Here is a 19,182-nt window from a genome sequence, read left to right on the forward strand (position 1 = left end):
AAGGTCAGATGAAGACACACAGGGAAGAGGCCACGTGAGCCTGGAGGCAGAGTAGGGACGTGGCCAGGAGCCTGGGAACACCTGCAGCCCCAGAAGCTGAAAGAGGAGGAGGGGGCAGCAGGGTTGTCCCCTGGAGCCTTAGGAGGGAAATGGCCCTACCCACACCCACATCTGCATCTCAGACTTCTGGCCTCCAGAATATGGAGAGAATCCATTTCTGTTCTTTGACGCCTCCCAGTTTGTGGTGCTCTGGGGAGCATCAGGAAGCCAATATTGGGCGGGGGGAGATGGCGACGCATCTCTTATTTGTCTGACACCCCAAGGAAAGTTTGGGCCGCATCTGAAACGTGGGGGACTAACCAGGGGGGCGGGGTACCTGGGGAAAACTGGATTCCCAGGGAGCAGAAGGGAACAGAAAATCACGGTGCCTCGCCTCGATGGGCCAAAGGTTGTCACACCCGCGAGGCCCCTTCTTTATCTGGTGGATTTCATCTTGCTGCCTCTAGGGGGTTTTCGGTTATCGGGAAACAGGGGCCTCTGCAACTAATGCCTGCAGTTATTAAAGATCCCAGATAAATGCCGCTCCACAGTTAACGTCCCTGCCAGCAGCAGGGCTGTGACTCCGTTAAACTCGGTCTTAAATATTAATGTAAAAAAGATAATGCCTCCAGATAAGCGTTGCTCGGTGGAGCAAGGGGACAGCTGTGCCCCAGGCCTGAGCATTTTATCAGCTGAACTGAGCTCACAGCTGGGGGAAAAGCTTTCGTGTTAACTTCCTTCGCTTCTTTTTAACTTTCCTCAACTCTTGTGGTTTAAAAAAAAAAAAAAAATGTGTTGAATTTTTAAATCCACACATGCCCGTGTGAGCGCCCCCTCCTGCACCCACCTGGTAGTAGGGATTGGGGAGCAGGGGTGGGGGGGTCCTGAGATGTGGCCCCAGAGCGGGCAGCAGCTTCAGCCCAAGGCCTGGCCCCAGACCTTGGTTCAGTTCTGTTCCTCCCTCCTCCCGTGGCACCAGGAAAGGACCCCATGTCCTCTCAAGGCCCAAGGGGCCCTTGATTTCAGCTTAGACCCCTCTGCCTCCTACTCAGGAAGCTCCTTCCTTGTGGATCTCGAAGGTGCCAAGCTCATTCTTTCCTCGGGGCTCTGCACATTCTCATCCCCCAGATTTTCTCACGCTAGCTCCCTGCCCCCAATCACATCTTGGTCCTTGGGGAGGCTTTCCCGAGCACCTGGTCTAACAAAGGCCTCCCAGGCCATCCTCAAACCCACCATCCTGTCCCATTGTCATCCTCACACTCCCTGCTGGCCCTCTGTCTTGCACCCCTCCTTTGTTCTCAGCACCTAGAGCATCCCAGTCCTCTATAGGTATCTGCTGGATGGTATTGAATGGTCTTGGCCCGAGCCCCCTTTCCAGAACATTCCCCTGTAAAATGTGTCTCCTCCCTGCTGCTTCCTTGGCAACAGGACTGGAGGCAGCGTCTGCGCCTCTGATGCAGCCCAGACAGGGAGGGCAGGAGGGCCCTGGGTGAGGAGGCTTGGCCGTCAGCTTCTGGTGGGGTGAGCTGGCCTGTGTACCTGCAAGTTCTGGCCCTAGACCATGGGCTCCTGCCACGACCCAGCAAGATCACCATGCAGTTTTTGATTTGTGGTCAGGTTCACTGAGCAGACTCTACCTAGCTCCTTGGTTATTTACGGGAAATCCCTTGCAGCTGGGCTGTCAGAGAGAGCTTCCTGGAAGAACAGGGAATCCAAGTGTGTCTCAGAGGGCAGATGGGCAAGAGGATAGGTGGGCAGGGCAGGTGTGTTTCCATGGACAGGTGGGCAAGACAGGTGTGTCTCCGTTGACAGGTGGGTAGGACAGGTGTATCCCTGAGGACAGGTGGGCACGACAGGTGTGCCTCCATGGACAGGCAGGAGAGAAAGAGCAGAGACCAGAGAGGGACAGAGTGTGGACCCATCTGAGGGGGAATCAGGGGATGAAGTCCACCTTGTGAAAGGTCCTGTACCACTTTCCTGCGGCTGCCACAACAAAGTACCACACATGGTGGCTTACAACAACAGGCACTGATTCTCTCACAGCTCTGGAGGCCAGAAGTCTGAAATCCAGGTGTGGGCAGGCCCGGTTCCCTCCAAGTGCTCTAGGGGAAGATTGCTCACTCCCTGCCTTGTCCAGCTTCTGGAGGCTGCCTGCCAGCCTGACATCCCTTGGCTCACAGATGTGCCACTGCAGTCTGCCCCCATCTTCACACAGCTGTTTTCCCTGTGTACCTGGACATAAGGATGCCCACCACTGAGCCCACTGTCCTCCAGGACGACCTCATCTTAATCTGACTACATCTACAAAGACCCTCCTTCCGAATAAGTTTGCAGTCACAGATACAGGGAGTCGGGACCTCAACATAGCTTTTGGGGAGGGGTGCCTTTCTACCCACAACAGGTCCCAAGGGCTAACTTGACTCCTTGAGCTGCCAGAGTGTGGGTGAGTGCCTGGGGAGGAATCCCAGCTCCCTGCCGGTACCTCTATGACCTTGGAGGAGTCACCTGGCTTCTCCATGGCTCAGTTTCCCATTTGGAAAGTGACTGTAGGCACTTCCTCAGGGGATTGTCCCGAGGACCATGTAAGAAAGTGATATAACTCAGAGTTCGAGGCGTGGCCGCTGGTGGGAGAGAAACATGGTCTCAGGACCAGTGGCACTTGGAGGTGTAGACAAGGAGCTGTGTGGACAAGGAGCAGGTGTGGAAGACAAGGAGGGGAAAGGCAGGGAGGGAGGTGGCGAGACCAGCCAGTGGTTCAGGAAGAGCTACCTTGACAGGAGCAGGGGCTGGGATGACAGCAGGCATGGGTGTCTCAGGGGTCTCTGTGGACGGCTGACCAGGACCACGGTGTCAGCATGGCCACCTCCACCTCTCAGAATAGGAGGGGCCATAGTGATCCTAACACCTCCACTGGTGGATTGCTCTGTAACCGGTTCACAGCACAGCCCGGTGTTTCCCCGGTTGGCCTGCCTCGGGAATCAGGGGGTTTATCTATCAGCAGGACGGATCCTCAGGCCTCCACCCTGGGATTTGGGGGGATCCACCCCCAAGAGGTCCTTCTCGTTGGGCAAGGATGGGGGCCAGCATAGCTGGTTCTGCGCGGTCCACCTGGAAAGGCAGGGGTCAGCATAGCCCAATCAAATCCATAGACAGCACCAGGCAGCCCCCCGGGATTGCCCCCAGCCCTCACCCTTTAATCAAGGGTCCAAGAGCAGGGGTCCTGTGTGGGAGGGGGCACCGACACACTGCTCACCTCCCAGCCTGCCGCTTCTGTGAATGGGGGCTGACTCAGCATCAGCCTTCCTGACTCAACCCCTGTGCCTGAGTTCCCTCGAGTGTACACGGACCACCACAGCGTCCACCTGGCAGGGTGGGTGGGAACTCAACTGCACAAAAAGTACTGGGCACAGTGGCTGGCCCAGCAAGCACTGCTTCAGTGGCAGTGTGGGTGCTGCTGGTGGTGCCTCAGATGTTCTCAGGAAAGTGCCAGAAGCACTTACTCGGGTACAGCACAGCTGCTTTATACCAGGCATTAACTTTTTCCCCATCTAGGGCCGGTAGCACTGGACATGACTGGGATATGAGGTCCTAAAGGAGGCCCCTGAGGGGTCTTTAGCTCTTACTTATCAGATGACCCCTCCTCCAGGAAGGCCACCAGTCTGCCACCCTTTGCTCTTAGAAGCTTCAGGGGCAGGACCTCCCATCCACTGGAGAAGCCCCTAACCCATCAGCATTCACCCCCCTGTCCTTGGGCAGGAAGTCACCTTTGGGTGCAAAACATGCTCTATTTGGCACAGTCAGGGCAGCTTTGCTGGTACAGAGGAGACACCCCGGCTTCTGCAGGATGCAGACGTTCCTCCGCACTCTTGAGTGAATATTGCTGTCTGTGCTTTTTAAAGCCATCTTTAAAACTTCTACTCCAGGAATACCTGGGTGGCTCAGCGGTTATGCATCTGCCTTCAGCTCAGGGCATGATCTGGGGGGTCCCAGGACCGAGTCCCACATCAAGCTCCCTGTGTAGAGCCTGCTTCTCCCTGCCTCTCTCTCCCTGTATCTCTCATGAATAAATAAACAAAATCTTTAAAAAAAAAAAAAAAAAAAAAAACAACTTCTACTCCAGGCCTCAAGTTTCTCTGGGCTTTGCTGTATGGAGAGAGCACCCACCACCTCCCATTGTGAGCTTGTCCCATCTTAAAGGAATGGCCAGACTGGACTGCAGCTTTCCTGTCTCTCCAAGCCCTCCTGGGGCAGGTGAGGCACAGGGTGGATTCCAGGTGGCTGAGCCAGAATCTTGTTTCCCAAGAAGCTCTCCGTAGTGGCATTCTGTGGACAAAGAGGAGAGCCTAATTGGGGTGGCCATTCCTCTGATTAGTCGCAGCAGGAACTAGCTGCTTTGTTTTAACAACAGCAGGTACTAGAGAAGCAGAAGAAGAACCAAACAAGCTGTTATGTGTCAAAATCCACCAGCCACACTCAATGCCTCTGCTTAAAGCCCATTTTAAGTGGACCAGCGCAGGTCTGTAATCCATTCTCTTCACCTAAACATGTTGCAAAGGAGCAGCCCTTTCAGGATGATCTTGAATCATGACAAGTGCTTTTTTTCTTTTTCTTTTTCTTTTTTAAGATTTCATATATTCATGAGAGACACAGAGAGACAGAGACATAGGCAGAGGGAGAAGCAGGTTCCCTGTGGGGAACCCCATGTGGGACTCAATCCCAGGACCCCGGGATCACGGCCTGAGCCAAAGGCAGATGCTCAACCACCACTGAGCCACCCAGGTGTCCAGGTGTGGCAAGTTCTGATCAGGGTTTAGACTTCTGTCTTTTCCACCCTTGTCTAATTCTTGAGACCTCCTAAGAGTATCACAAGTCACAATGACCCCTGTTTTAGGCAAGTGTAAACTTACTCTGACCAGCCTTTAAACACCTATCTGCCCACCTGCTCCATGTGGCAGTTCTCTCCTGAGAACAGCACCCCTTTGTCCTAGATTTCCCTGGGGAGTTCTGAGGTAGAATATTCACTTCTGTCATTTCCATATGTTACAATGGGGTGGAACCAGCCCTGGGGTTCTAGTGCAGGACCCTTCTCTGGCCTGCCAATGTCTGGGAGGGGTGCTTCTTGCCGAGAGGAACCAGCAAGTGGTTCCCAGAACCCTGATGCATCACTGGGTAGAGCGTAGTTGGTGGCACTTGGAGAAGGGAAACATGGTGCCTGGGGGGCCTGGGTTCACATGGTGTATATTATCTGAGGTGATATCAGAGGGCTAGGAGGACTTCCAAGACAGAGAAATAGGAAGGTTGCTCCCACAGGGAACAGCAAGAGTGAGGCCCAGTGGCTTTTGAGGCATATTTTGAGTTGAGGCACTTTTTTTGGCAACAGCTTTACTGACTTATAGTGTGTATACCATACATATCTTTAAAGTATACAGGTCAATGATTTTAGTATATTCATAGAATTATAAGTCACCACAATCAATTTGAGAACATTTTAAGCACCCCAAAAAGAAACCCTATACCCACGTAGTTATCACTCCCCAATTCCCCACTCCCCCCAACCCCTGGCAAACATGAAGCTCTTTTCTGTCTAAATGGATTTGCTTATTTTGAAGACTTCATATAAATGGAATCATATAACATGTGGCCTTTTGTCACATGTCAGGCTTGTCTCACTTAGCATAACATTTTCTAGGTTCATCCACGTTTGAGTGAGTGTCAGTGCTTTTTTCCTTTGTGTGGCAAAATAACATTCTGTTGTAGAGATGGACCATATTTTGTTTATCTATTCATCAGTGGATGGACATTTTAGTTGTCTCCACTTTGGGGCTATGATGAATAATGCTACTGTGGACATTTGTGTTCAAGTGTTTTGTGTGGGCATATGTTTTCAGTTCTCTGGGCACATAGCTAGGAGTGGAATTGCTGGGTTGTATGGTGAGGCAGATGATATTTTACACACTGTGGTGACTAAGTCTTTGTGAAATCTCACTTTAACCTGGAGCTGCTTAAAGCACACCAACGAGGAACCCCTGAGGAACAGTAAGATGCCAGATCTGATAGTTTGCCAGAACACAGACACATGAAATATATACAGAAGAATGAAGTAGGAGATTTTGGCATTCCCTAGAGCAGGTGCACAGCACGGCTAGAAGCTCTTGATAAAAACACAGCTTCCTGGGCCCAGCCCCAGAGCTGCTGATTTAGTAGGTCAGTGTGAATCTGCATTTGTAACAAGCTCCCTTGGCATCCTGGCCAGGTAGTCGAGCAACCTTGCCCTAGACTATTAGCTCCATGAGCCCTTGGAGGAATGGAGGTAGACACTTTGCCCTCTGCCACTGGGAACACTGAGGCTCAGAGAGAAAATCACTTGCCCTAGGCTGCCCCTCTGCGGCCCCTTTGGCAGGCCTGTGGGCTTCCTAAAACCAGGGTCCACTCCTAGAAGGGTTCATGCAAGCTGCCCTTTCACCTTCCTGGCCCCTGCCACTTGAGAGGACCAGAAAGGGACAGGCAGGCCCGTGGCTTATACAGACAGGTAAATGAAGAAGGCAGAGCTGGACCTCTGGGTCCTGAGGAGCCCCTCCTGGCATCTGAAGATGATGTCTATGACCTGCTAGGGCTGCCTTGGCAAAGGCCCAGCTCTGTCCCTGGGTCCAGGCATCACCCTCGGTGGCAGAGGGTGTCTCCTGCTGCTGCGTCAGACCTGGGGAGGAAGATAGTCACCAGTGAAGAGGTGGGAGTCTTACACATGGGCCTAGACCGACTCCCACCTCCAGAAAGCTGTTCCTTCATGCTGAGGGGTCACAGGAGTATATATCATTTGTGATCTGACCATGCTCTGTGATCTGTGTCGGACACTGAAAACACTGAGGCTCAGAGAGAAAATCACTTGCCCTAGGCTGCCCAGCTTGGAGCAGGGAGACCAGGACAGGAACAAGGTTTCACTCTTAACATCTGTGTCAAAAAGACAGGGCCAAGCAGCACCTGGGTGACTCAGTGGTTGGGCGTCCGTCTTCAGCTTGGGGCGTGATCCTGGGGTGCTGGGATCGAGTCCCACATCAGGCTCCCTGTGAAGAGTCTGCTTCTCCCTCTGCCTGCGTCTCTGCCTCTTTCTGTGTGCCTCTCATGAATAAATAAATTAAATCTTAAAACAAAAAAAAAAAAAAAAAAAAAAAGCAGGGCCAGGGCTGAAAACAAGTTCAGGTACCATCCATCACGAACATCTTTGGGTGGTTTCTTCTCTGGGTCCTGTCAGAGCAGAGAGTGGACAGCCAGCTGGTGTGGAAGGGCCCTGTGGGTCCAAGCTGGGAGAGAGAGCATCTTCTCAGACCACGCCCCTCATTTTGTTAGTGGAGACCCAGAGAGGGCAGGCCTCCTGCCTGTGATCACACAGCAAATTAGCCTCGGATCCTGAATGAGACCCCATCCACCTACCTCCCATCTAGCTCTTTTTCTCTGCCCCTCCTACATGGCAAGAAAGAACCCAAAAAGCAGCTTTGGCCAGGGCTCACCTTGCAGGGAAAGAATGGCATGCTCAGGGTCAGAAGGCAAAGCTAACCCCTCCTGCCATTGGGGGCATCTCCTCAGGTTTCAAGACACCCCATCAGCTTTGTTCCAGAAGGAGAGCCTTGCTTCCAGCTTCATACTGAACCCAGGAGTGTGGGAAAGGAGGATGGGGTAATGGGGAGAGGTGTATTCATTCATTCATTCATTCATTCATTCATTCCAGAAGTATTTACAGAGCGTCTGCAGTGAGCTAGGAACTGTGGCATGCCAGAACTTCCCAGGTCTCTAGTCCACGACCCCCAGCTCTCTCTCCTCGGGTCGTCTGCGTTACATCGTCTAGACAGAGAGGTCTTTTCCCCACATTTTGAGTGATTCCACTTCTCCTTGCGCCAAGCCCTGTTGGAAGCCCTGCTTTCCTGGGTGCGAACCACAGCAGCTGGAGTTGGCCACGGCCAGCTGCCCTCAAGCTCGGCGGCCCTCCTGGCGGCCGCGCCTGCCCGTCTGCGTGCGGGCTGTCAGCCTGGAGCAGCCAGTGCCGGTCTCCCGGGGATCGGCCAGGGCAGGCGGCTCTGCATCCCGTGTCATTAATAATGAATCGCTAGATGCCTCCTGTGCTTCTCACCGCTCACCTAATTTACTTGGTGGGAGCCCCAACAGCCCATGGTGTGTAGAGCCAGGAGTTGGGCTCCGGGAGGCCTGGAAAAGCAGCTGCTCCCTGAAACCCCCCAGCAGCAGCCTGCTCAGCCCCCAGGCTGCCACCCTGACGGGAGTCGCCCTCCCTCTGCCTTCTCCCTGGGAGTACAGCGATGTCATGCAGAGGTCGGGAGTGACTGGCAGCCCAGCCCGGCTGGACACTGGCGGGCTGGGGGCTCAGGCAGCCTGAGCCAGACCAGGGTGAGGGCAGGGGAAGGACCCACGGAGCCGAGACAGATGTGAGGGGAGAGGAGGTGGCAACTCCCACCCCCACACCTGGATTTCCGACTTCCCTCTGATGAGATCTCTAGACGATTCTGGACATTTGATTCACTCCCCTCGGACACTGCACAGGATTTTTTCTGTCATTGCATTGGGAAGTCCTCGCTCCTGAAGGAACGCCTTGCAGCTTCGTGGCTTTCTGGGATAAAATCTTATCCCAGGGAAAGGAGGGCTTCTAGGAGCAGTTGACTTCAGAGCCTGGAAGGAGAGGGACGCCGACAGGAGCGGGGCACCGGCCTCGGCATGCAGGTGTCCTTCGTGTGCTCAGAGCACAGCCTCAAGGGCCGGGGCCCCGAGGAGCGGCTGGGCCGCCCAGCGGCCAGCAGCCCCAGCCTGGGCTCCCGGGGCCGCTTCCGTGCGGTGGCCATGGTAGCCCGGAGCCTGGGACACCTGTCAATGCAGAGCCTCCCGTGCGCCGGTGACAACAGCGTGAAGCAGTCCGGGATGAAATATAGGTACAGGGCCCCAGGGTGGCTTCGCGGGGTCAAGGCTGCCTCCCAGCACCCCCACCAGGGATCTTCCAGGGAGAGCCAGGAAGATCTGCAGATCTGTGTCAGATGTGGGCACTTGGCATACTGAGAGGCCAGGGAGGGCTCCTAGCACTGGGTGGACTGGGTGACAAATACCATCACGTCTTGGGGTCAGCCCCAGGTTTCTTCTTCATCACTCCTGCGGCAGGGAGGTGCATGATGGCTTCTCTTCCTTCCTTCTGCTCAATTGTTTCCTTTGACGGGGGTGGGACAGGGGGCAATAATAATAACCAAGCCACCCTCAGAGGACGGAGGACGCTGTGATACTTTCTCTTCCCGGGAACCCCCAGCACTGGCCACAGGCCTCCTGTCCTCCTTGCCCTCCGCTGGGCACATAGGGCCCCAGAAGATGGCCCGTGGGTGGTCTTTGCAGTTAGGCCATCATGAGAGGCATTGGTTTGATATCCAGGGACCATTGGGTGAATCATGTGATGAAATTAATTTTCCCTGCTGGACCTGAGCTAGACTCCCCCAGGCCCAGGGAAGGAGGGGATACAGGCATTGGGTCTTGCTCAGATGCTCGTAGGATGTGCCCCGGTGGAAGAGGAGAGTCCCAACTTTGTATAAAGGATGCCAGGGTGGGGGGCAGGTCCTAGGGCATCTTGCTTGGGTGTCTGGCCTTTCTTAGTTCTTTGTCCTTTCTAGAATGACGTTCTTGGGAAATGATGTTCTTATAGCAAACAATCTGCATCATCTGGACCCAAAGAGTCACATAGGCTCAGAAAGAGCCACAGAAGATTCTAGTTGTAATTGAGAAGAGTGTCTGGGTTTCTAGCTGGCGGTGCTGCCAACTTGTTGCTCTCTCAACAACAAAGGTGTTGAGAGACCCCTAACAACATCTAAAATCTCCCCCAAACCAATGCCTGAAGTCGGACCACACGTGAAAGAACCGTGTTGAGCCCCATGCCTCCTGGAGATGGATTTTGGAATTGCTCTGAGTCCTTTAGCATCTCCGTCCATATCCCCTCCTTCCCTGGGCCCTTGGGGGCATTTGACATTCTTTTATGAACCTCTGGAGGAAAAGCTTATGTTCCCACCCTCTGAGCTTAGTGAGGACAATCCAGAATGGACTTCTTTCCAGTCTAGAAGCCCTGCTGGCTTATATCTTTTGTTAAGGGGGGATCAAAAGCTAAGAATAAACATACTATATATTTCGAGTTAGATACCTGTTACCTGCTGCTATTTTTAAGTCAATCCTGGGACCATTAAAGGAATTAATATAAGTGAGACCATTTCTAAAAATGTGAAGTGCTATGTAAATGGAAAATGTGGCTATTAACATGATTTCCTGCCGAAGATCCTATGATCCATTAAGGGGTACATCTCGAAGAGCCCAAGTGCTCAAGATTACCATGTGTGCATATGTATGTGTGTGTATCTCTGTGTGTGTGCCCATGGGTGCATGTATGCATGAGTTTGGATGTGCATGTGTGCGTGCATATGCACTTGTGTGTGCAGGAGGCAGGAAGGAGGTGGTAAGGGGAGGCACTCACTAGGCTAGGGGGTTTGTAGTCCAAATAGCTGGGTTCAGATCCAGCCCCAACACTTCCTAACTAAGGGACCCCCAACTGTCCTTACATGTAGGGCTTATATGTCAAGCCCTTCTTGACAGTGGGGGCGGGGAGGGTAGGTTCGTAGACCTGCAGGCAGTGTAGTTTCACAGAGGCTGAAGTGGGAGCCAGAATCCAAACTGCTGGGTGCCCTTGAGCACAGAATACCTGTCTTACAAGTAGGTATCTGCCCCATAGGGTACGAGCCTCATGGGGTCACTCTATAGTGACTGTCCCAGGGCCACAGCTAGGATGCAGATAGGGGCTGCAGGGAGTCTGATTGGTATTTACCCCCCACTCTGACCACCTCCATCGGAAGCTGGCCAGGAAGGGACCTCCAGTCACAGCCTTTGGTGTTAAGGGAAGTGAAGGTGGGTGGTCAGAGTCCCCCTTCCAGCCCCAAGAGGGACTCAATGTGGGGGAATCACCATGCCAAGCCCTGTGAATAAGGGGGGGCAGCATTCAGTCCCAAGGGCCTGGCCTCCGTGCCTGGGCTTCTCGCCCCACCCCCACTTACTCAACAAGCACCCCTGAGACCCTGCTGATGTCAGCAATAATTTGAGGATGAAGACACAGAAGCCCAGGCCTATCCATAGGGAGGCTGGAGTCTGGGAGAGCGACAGACCCATAAACAGGTTGTCACCTGCCAGTGCAATGGCTGGTCAAAAAACACCCTGGCTCCCACATTCATCATACCAGCTCATGAAGGCCACGTGGCTATCCGTCAATCCCAAAATGCTGTCCTCCACCCAGACGGCTGAATTTAAAGGCCTCGGACTCTTTTTAAAGGACCTGTAATTCCCCGGGGTTTGAGGTGCAGTGTCAAGGGGCGCGGGTCATCCGGCAGCTAACACGATGGGCATGAGTGCTTCTTCCCCTCCCCCAGCAGAGGTTAAATCCAGGAGTCCTCATTAGCATTTTTCCAGACCACAGGAGAGACATAAGGCAAATTCATGAGGACTAACATTATTTGGGTTTAGGGATTTAGCCAACTATTTTATCAGTATATCAAGTTTTAATTAGGGGAGAAAAATCTGTAGGAAGCAATGTTGGGGTTTTGGGAGTTTCAAGGAGCAGTGGGTCCCCAGCCCTGGTCCAGACAAGGCAGAGATGTGTTGAGCTCCCCACCCCCACCGAGCAGCCGTACTTATAAAGCTTTTAGCCCCGAGATACCCTGTCCCTTCTCATTCCTTCTCCCGAGGCCTGGCAGCGGATGGCAGAACTAATACCGTCATTTTATCGGGGAGACAACTTGAGCGAGGTAATTACAGCATCACGCGGTGTCCTAGTTTTGTTAAATTATTCCTGTGGGCAGTGGGTGGAGAAGCAGCTGGAGAGCCGGATGCTGTGGGTCCCAGCACTGGCATCAGTGGAAACGAAGATCCCGGCCTGGTGGGCAAGGGGTGATGCCCCTTCCAGCCACAGACCCAGGCGGACCCAGCCAGGTGTTCTGAGCTCCTGCCCGTTGCTAAAGCCGCTCGTCCCTCTGAACACGCAGCGTGTTCTGGTATCTGGTTCCACGCTGGCAACAGGGAACTTCAGGGGGACATACCTAACAGCCTTCCGCAGAGCCTGGCCGGGAAATTGCTCCCCATTGTCACAAGCAGGAGTTAGTTTTGAGGATTTAGGAGCTCAGGCTCCCTTCCAGCGCCTGTATTTATTGAGACCAGGTACCCGGGGCCCTGTGCACGCCGGGGCATTGCAAACAGGGTTCTTAGGGTTTTCATGTCCGTGTGCATTTCCACAAAAGGGATCCACAGCCTTCGTCGGTTTCTCAAAGGGGCCTGTGACCCCCAAACAGTTAAGAGCCACTGACCGTAATCTTCAATCCCTGGGACACCTGGGTGGCTCAATGGCTGAGCGTCTGCCTTTGCCGCAGGTCGTGATCCCAAGGTCCGGGGAGTTCTGCATCAGGCTCCCCACAGGGAACCTGCTTCTCCCTCTGCCTGTGTCTCTGCCTCTCTCTCTGTCTCTCATGAATAAATGAAATCTTAAAAAATAAAAATAAAATAAAAGAATTTTCAATCCCTTTTGCTTCCTTACCAGACTGCTTTTAAACAATGCTCTGATTTCCCACCATAGGTACTTTCTAGCTAGCATGGCGAAAATTATCCACACTGTTAAATGGCCCGATGCACCATCTATAGGTGATGTGGTTGTGCCTCTTTCGTTCTTTCTTTCTTTAAAATTTTATTTATTTATTTATTCATGAGAGATACACAGAGAGAGGCAGAGAGAGAAGCAGGCTCCCTGTGGGGAGCCTGATGCAGGACTCGATCCCAGGATCACAACCTGAGCCAAAGGCATATGCTCAACCACTGAGCCACTCAGGTGCCCCTCTCTTTCTTTAAAAAAAAAAAAAAAAAAAAAAAAAAAAAAAAAAAAGACTTCTTAATTCCAGTTTATTTATAGACAACAAAACAAAAATTCACTTTCTGCTTAGAAGCAACATCGATTCCAGCATGTTTCAAAGGGCACAAGAAAACTTTTAGGTTATGTCTTTGACTACTCAGCCCTTACATTTCCTATGTATTATATTTTTAATCTCTCGTAGCAAATCTGAAGCTAAATTGGGAATATTCTAAGTATTTTCCCACAGGCTTATGGAGATGCAATAGCATTGTGTGCATTTACGACGAGATAATATCGCGCCTTCCTTTTCCGCAGCCACCAATGCGAGCTGCTCTGGGTCAGAACACATGGGCCGTGTTGAGGACACCATCAGATTATTTCTCTGATGTGTAGGGGAGAACGGGGGAGATTTCAGTTTTTAAACACAGTAACTTTCAAAGCTGTTTGATTTGTCTATTGCTTCTCACATGAGGAAAAAGGGAGGTAACAGTGGGCTGGCAGCTGGGCCAGTTTTCATGGGAAATTTGAAAAGAAACCTGGGCATTCTAGAACTACTTTAAATTCGGTGGCTCAAACCATTGACAAGTTTGTTATATTCCCTCCCCACACGCCGTGACTCCCTTTGATATGGCAGGGTCTAGGGGTCTTGCAACCAAGAAACCCAGGCTGCTGAGGGTCTAAGGGGGCTGGTTTTGGGTGCAGAAACTGAGGACACAGCATCCCCTGAATTTGGAAGCGAGGTGCCCTAAAGAAAAGCTGGAGCCCTCAGGGAAGGAGGCTGGGGTTCACCCCTGAGTCTGTTGCTACTCTCTGACTTCCCATGGCCTGCCTGGGTGTTGCACCCAGGCTGGTCCCAAGACCGGGATGCCAGCATCAGGGTTCCCCCGAGAGTAGTAGACTCTCACCCTGTCCTGGCCAACTTTACCGTGTGAGCGGCTCATATCTTGTGTTCCCTGTGAATGAGGAAGGGGGAATGCTGTCGTGGTGGGGGGCATGCTTGCGGGGCTGACTGTCCAGGTGGAATCCTGACTCCTCGGCTCCTGGGCAGGTCCGGGGTACTCGTATTTAAGATGGGAATATGGGGAAAAGGAAGACACCAACCCACAGAGCTGTTGGAGATGGGTGACATGATGCTTAAGGACCATCAGGCCTGTGGCTGCCCCTGCAGGCCCCCAGCCAGCCTGTGCCAGGTCACACAGGCCAGGACAGATGGGCATCCCAGTCCTCAGCAGGGCACTGCCACCCTCCACAGCCTCCTAAGGACATTAGTGATGGCCTGTGGCCCCTTTGTGTGGACCTGGGGATCTTCATCGGGCAGGTACCTTGGCAGGCCCGTGATGGCCGGGACCACAGGGCCCCAGTCAGCCTTGTTTCAACCCATTAAATGAGACAGTGTCCATTCCACTCCTCCGTCTCTCTGAGGTGGCCCTCCAGGCTCTGCCATGGTCACCAGCATGGCCCAGCCATGTGTTCTGCCCTGGTGTGGGGACAACACACAGGGGGAATAGACAGTTGGCTCTTTACCCCCAAGGGCAGGTGAGCCCCAGGCCTTTCCCCAAAGGAACCCTTGTCTTCAGAGTCTCAAAAGACACATTGACTGGAGTGGGGGGGCAAGCTCGGGGTTGGATATTGGGAACAGTGGGGTGCCCATGCCTGGCTGGCATGTCTTGTCCTGGTCATGAGAACTCACACCAAGTTTGTTTTCCAGGAACTTGGGCAAGTCCGGCCTGCGGGTCTCCTGCCTGGGGCTCGGTGAGTGTGGGGGCCCCCTTGGTCCACTGTCACCCAAGGAGGCTTAGGGAGGCATGAGAGGAGGGGGGATTGGGGAGGGCTGGGGGAGGGGAGGGGAGTACCGGGGGCCCTGTGCACACACAGCTCCCTGCCTCACACCAGAAAATCAGAGAAGCACCCTGGCTCCAGGTGTGTCTGGAGAGCATCTTCTCTCCTTACATGACCGAGTCCTCATAAAGGGCAATTTGATTTTCGCCTTTTACCTGTTTCCCTGAATGTGAGCTCTGTTCCCAAAATACACTGTCCCTCCACCTCCATGGTACACTCAATATGCTCCCCACACACCCCTCAACACACACACCACCCAGCAAGAACGAGGGCACGGCTGTCACATCTTGCCCGCTCTCAGGGAGGTGTCCCTCATCCTGCTCCTTGTGGCAGGTCAGCAGACTGCGAGCTGCATCAGCTGGAGCCACAACAAGCATTTCAGAGACCTGCAGCCAGCTGCCTGCTCCAAGCGCCCACTGACCCCAAGGGAGGGAGACTTGCCCCGAAAGCCAGGTGTCCACACATGCTCACCACAGAGCAGGGGGGCATGATGGCCTACGGCTGCTCCACAAGCCCTGCAGCCTGGGGACGGAGCACCCTGGGGGAAGCCCAAGCTCCTTGGAGAGGTTCTCTGACTTGAGCCAATGTGTCTCCTTCCAGGAACATGGGTGACTTTCGGAGGCCAGATCACTGATGAGGTAAGACAGGGCTCCCACAGGCCCCGGGTCCCAGTAAAGGCTGGCCACATCAGGCGCGTGGTAAAGTCCACCGCATGAACCAGCGGGCCTGTGCTCACACAGCCACCGCAGCCTCCCTCTTTCTGTTCTTCAAGGGTGCCGTGGCCCTTTGGGGCAGCGAGAAGGGTGAGGTGAGCCATGGTGTTGTCAAGAGAAGCCAAATCTGGTGCCTGCACTCCACAGCTGGGTGCCTTGTGTCCATGAGGTCACCTCCTCTGCACACCATCTAGTCCACCGCTAGCCAGGAAAATCCAGGGAGCACATGTTTTCTTTTTCTTTTTTTTTTTTTTTAAGATTTTCTTTATTTATTCATGAGAGACACACAGAGAGAAGCAGAGACATAGGCAGAGGGAGAAGCAGGCTCCTTGCGGGGAGCCCGATGTGGGACTCCATCCCAGGACCCCGGGATCGTGACCTGAGCCAACAGACGCTCAATCACTGAGCCACCCAGGTGCCCCTGGAGCCCATGTTTTCCAAATTACACAGCCCAGTGTCTTTCTAAGCTGCTCCAACAGCGTACACCCCCATGGATTTGAAACTTAAGTACGTATCTGCTGAGGTCATTCAGAATGCAGATTCTGCAAATTATGCTGCAAGCTGAAGACTCTGAGTAGCTTTACATCTTACCAAGCCCCGAACCGCACATTTCCCATGGCTGTTGTTCGTCTTGTGCACTGCAATCGAATGCACTCGCCAGGGCTCCTCTCTTCACACCATGAGGCGGTGCTGCTGGCAACTGTGGTGGCGGGGCTGGCACAACCCCGGGCTAGTGTGCACTCCTGGGCAGTGAGTGAATATCTCAGGAGGGGGAGCAGTGGCATTCGCTCAGAGAGCTCTGGACATCTGCATGCCAAGCTGTCCTCACGTCTGCCCTACTTACTCTTGGAAAGGTTGCGTTTAAAAATTAATAAGTGAGTTCATCTGAGACCTTGTTAGCTGTGATTGCTCAGTTAGTTTTCAAAGGAAAAGCTTCGCTTCTGTCAAAATCGAAATGTATTTAATTTGTGTTTTTGTTCCTTTTTCCTTTTATGACAGTAGCTGGTTGTAGAACTACTTGCCCTTGTTCTGAGGTTCTGACTCTGGACTGTCTCAGGGTAAAGCTAGGAGTCCTTAAATTCAGGGAATTGTTTTGCCTTTAGCTACCAGGTTGGTTGCAAGCACCTAGAATGAAGGTCAGCGCCCCCGAGTCCAGGTGGTTCACCCGAAATAAATAGTGTCTGACTCCCCTGCCTCATTTTTGCTGGGGAGAAGAATGACTTCATTTCCAAACGGCAGTAGCTCCTTTGTGTGTGATGCCCTTGTGAGAGAGATACAGAAAAGTGCCTGGGTGATAACTGTCCAATTTAGGTGATTTTTTTTCACCAATAGATCCATTGCACCCAAAGAGTATTGATTAACGATCCAGTGGTGGCCCTGCTGGCTCTGACCTCTGCTGTGTCTCCATCATGTACATGGTGACATATATGAAGATATTAGGAGTCATTTCCAGATGACACAAGGCAGGGAGGATGGCAGATACAATACATGACAGATTCGAGGTTCCCAAAAGGTCCTGGCAGGTGAAAATGATTGAACGAAGAAACCAGCAGAATTTTCGTATTAAATCCTACAGTTAGTGTCCAAAAAAATCAATACGTCAAGTATGAGAGGCCCACCTCGCCACGGTTCAGATGAAGAATAGCCACGTTTTATTCTCTAGCTGGCCGCCTGCCCTGTCTGAGCCAGCAGGATTGGCACTACAAGGAATCAAGGACCATTCCAGACTACAGAGGGACAGGTGTGCTCCCCAAAACTAGGGAGGCCACGGGCCCACTGGGCATTCCAGATGGGTGCGCCATGCAGAAAACTGTGTTCCTTGCTAAGCCCGTGTCCAAAGGAAGATGGTTGGCCTGCCAAGGAGTCCAGAAACAGAGTCCCATTTATAGAGTTGCCTTTTGTGCACAAGACACCGAGGTGCCACAGGAATATAGAAGTGAGGAATTGGTAGATTTAATGTGGCCAACAGGCGTTCCGCGGCAGGACTCCGCGAATATCAGTGAGCAGTGGCCCCCAGGAGAAATCCAGCCCCCAGCCTCTTTCTCTTCTCTTTTGTTTTTGTTGTTGTTGTTGTTTAAAGATTTTTCTTATTTATTCATGAGAGACACACAGAGAGAGGCAGAGACATAGGCAGGGGGAGAAGCAGGCTTCCCGTGGGGAGCCCGATGCGGGACTCAATCCCAAGACCCTGGGATCACAACCTGAGCCGAAGGCAGACACTCAACCACTGAGCCACCCAGGTGCCCCTGGGGTTTTTTTTACTTTTAATTAAATATATGAAATATAAAACTTGCTACTTTCACCATTTTCATTGTGGTTAAAATATGCATAATATAAAATTTGCCACATTAACCATTTTTAAGTGTACAGTCCCATGGCATTAAGTACATTCTCTTTGCTGTGTGACCATCACCACTGTCTATCTCCAAACATTTTCATCACCCCAAACAAGATTCTGTGACCATGAGGGAATAACTCCCCAGCCCCCTGGTAACATCTGTTCTACTGTTTGTCTATGAATTCCACAAACCATTTTTTTTTATAAATAAACTTTTATTGGCAGGCAGCCACGCCCATTCATTTACATACTGTCTGTAGCTGCTTTCACATTACAAGTTGCCAAGGGACCATCTGGCCCGCAAAAACTAACGTGTGTGCTCCCTGTTGGGGCCACAGCAGGTGTCCGCAAACGCCTGTGGGGCTGTGGCCCTGGGGAGGGTGTCCTTGGGGGCCGGGCAGAGCAGAGCCAGCCCACAGAGGAAGCAGACAGTGCTAGCAAACCTCTGATCACATGGCCAACCATTGGAACTGCCCTGGTCAGAGTCAGGTCTCCAGCCTCTAGTAAAGAACTTGGCTGCTCAAGTAAAGAACTCTCCCCCCCGCCCCCCGAGCAGCCTGGTGTTAAATATCTAATAAGGGTAGAGGCTACAGACATTACATTTATTATGGCACTCAGCCCCCTATCAACCCAAGGAGGTAAATGTTATTACCCCACTTGGAGGAAGCAGAGCCCCAGAGGTGGAGCAGGTGCCCAGGGTCTACCTGGAGAATCATCCCAGAGAATGGCAGCAGGGCTTCTGCCTCAGAGCCCACCATGGCCAGCTCCCAACTCCAGGGGGGTGGGATGGATTCCCTTGCCCCCCAAGAAGGAAGGGCAGGGAGGAGGCCCACATGTCTCCCGAAATTAATCCTGCCTTTGGTTTTGGGAACACTGATGTTGGAAATATCCAAACAGTCACAAAATAGAGGCTCCCCCACAAAGTAGGGCGCACCCACAGAGCACAAGTCTTTAGGGGTCATGTTTTAAAGAACACGGGGACAGGTCCAGGAGCGAGCGTGTGGGAAACAGCGCCGACAGCGGTCTGTGTGTTAGAACTGCAGTCTGGCAGGGAAGAAGCATATATTCATATAGAAAAACCTGGAAGAAGAGGCGCCTGGGGGCTCAGTCAGTTAAGTGTCCAACTCCTGATATTGGCTCAGGTCATGAGATCAGAACTTGCATCAGGCTCCATGCTCAGTGAGGAGTCTGCCTAAGATTCTGTCTCCGCCTCCTTCTGCCTCTCCTCCCCTCCCCACTCATGCACACACACACACCCACTCCCCCCACCTCTAAAATAAATAAATCTTTAAGGAAAAACCTGGAAAAAGTTTTTTTTTTAAATAGGGAAAAACCTGGGAGACCAA

At 52.6% G+C, this 19,182-nt stretch overlaps 1 protein-coding gene across 4 annotated transcripts in view; it reads left to right on the forward strand.

The window, feature by feature from the left end:
• The window catches only part of KCNAB2 (potassium voltage-gated channel subfamily A regulatory beta subunit 2), an 84,891-nt gene that overhangs the window by 43,385 nt on the left and 22,324 nt on the right, over nucleotides 1–19,182 (forward strand). For all 4 annotated transcript variants that reach the window (XM_026005121.2, XM_072731125.1, XM_072731126.1 and 1 more), the window contains 2 exons: nucleotides 14,655–14,698; nucleotides 15,386–15,423. In XM_026005121.2, the coding sequence (XP_025860906.1) occupies nucleotides 14,655–14,698; nucleotides 15,386–15,423 (82 nt within the window). The remainder of the gene's footprint in view (nucleotides 1–14,654; nucleotides 14,699–15,385; nucleotides 15,424–19,182) is intronic.

This window comes from Vulpes vulpes, chromosome 12 (genome assembly GCF_048418805.1).
Source record: "Vulpes vulpes isolate BD-2025 chromosome 12, VulVul3, whole genome shotgun sequence".
NCBI classification, from domain to species: Eukaryota; Metazoa; Chordata; class Mammalia; order Carnivora; family Canidae; genus Vulpes; species Vulpes vulpes.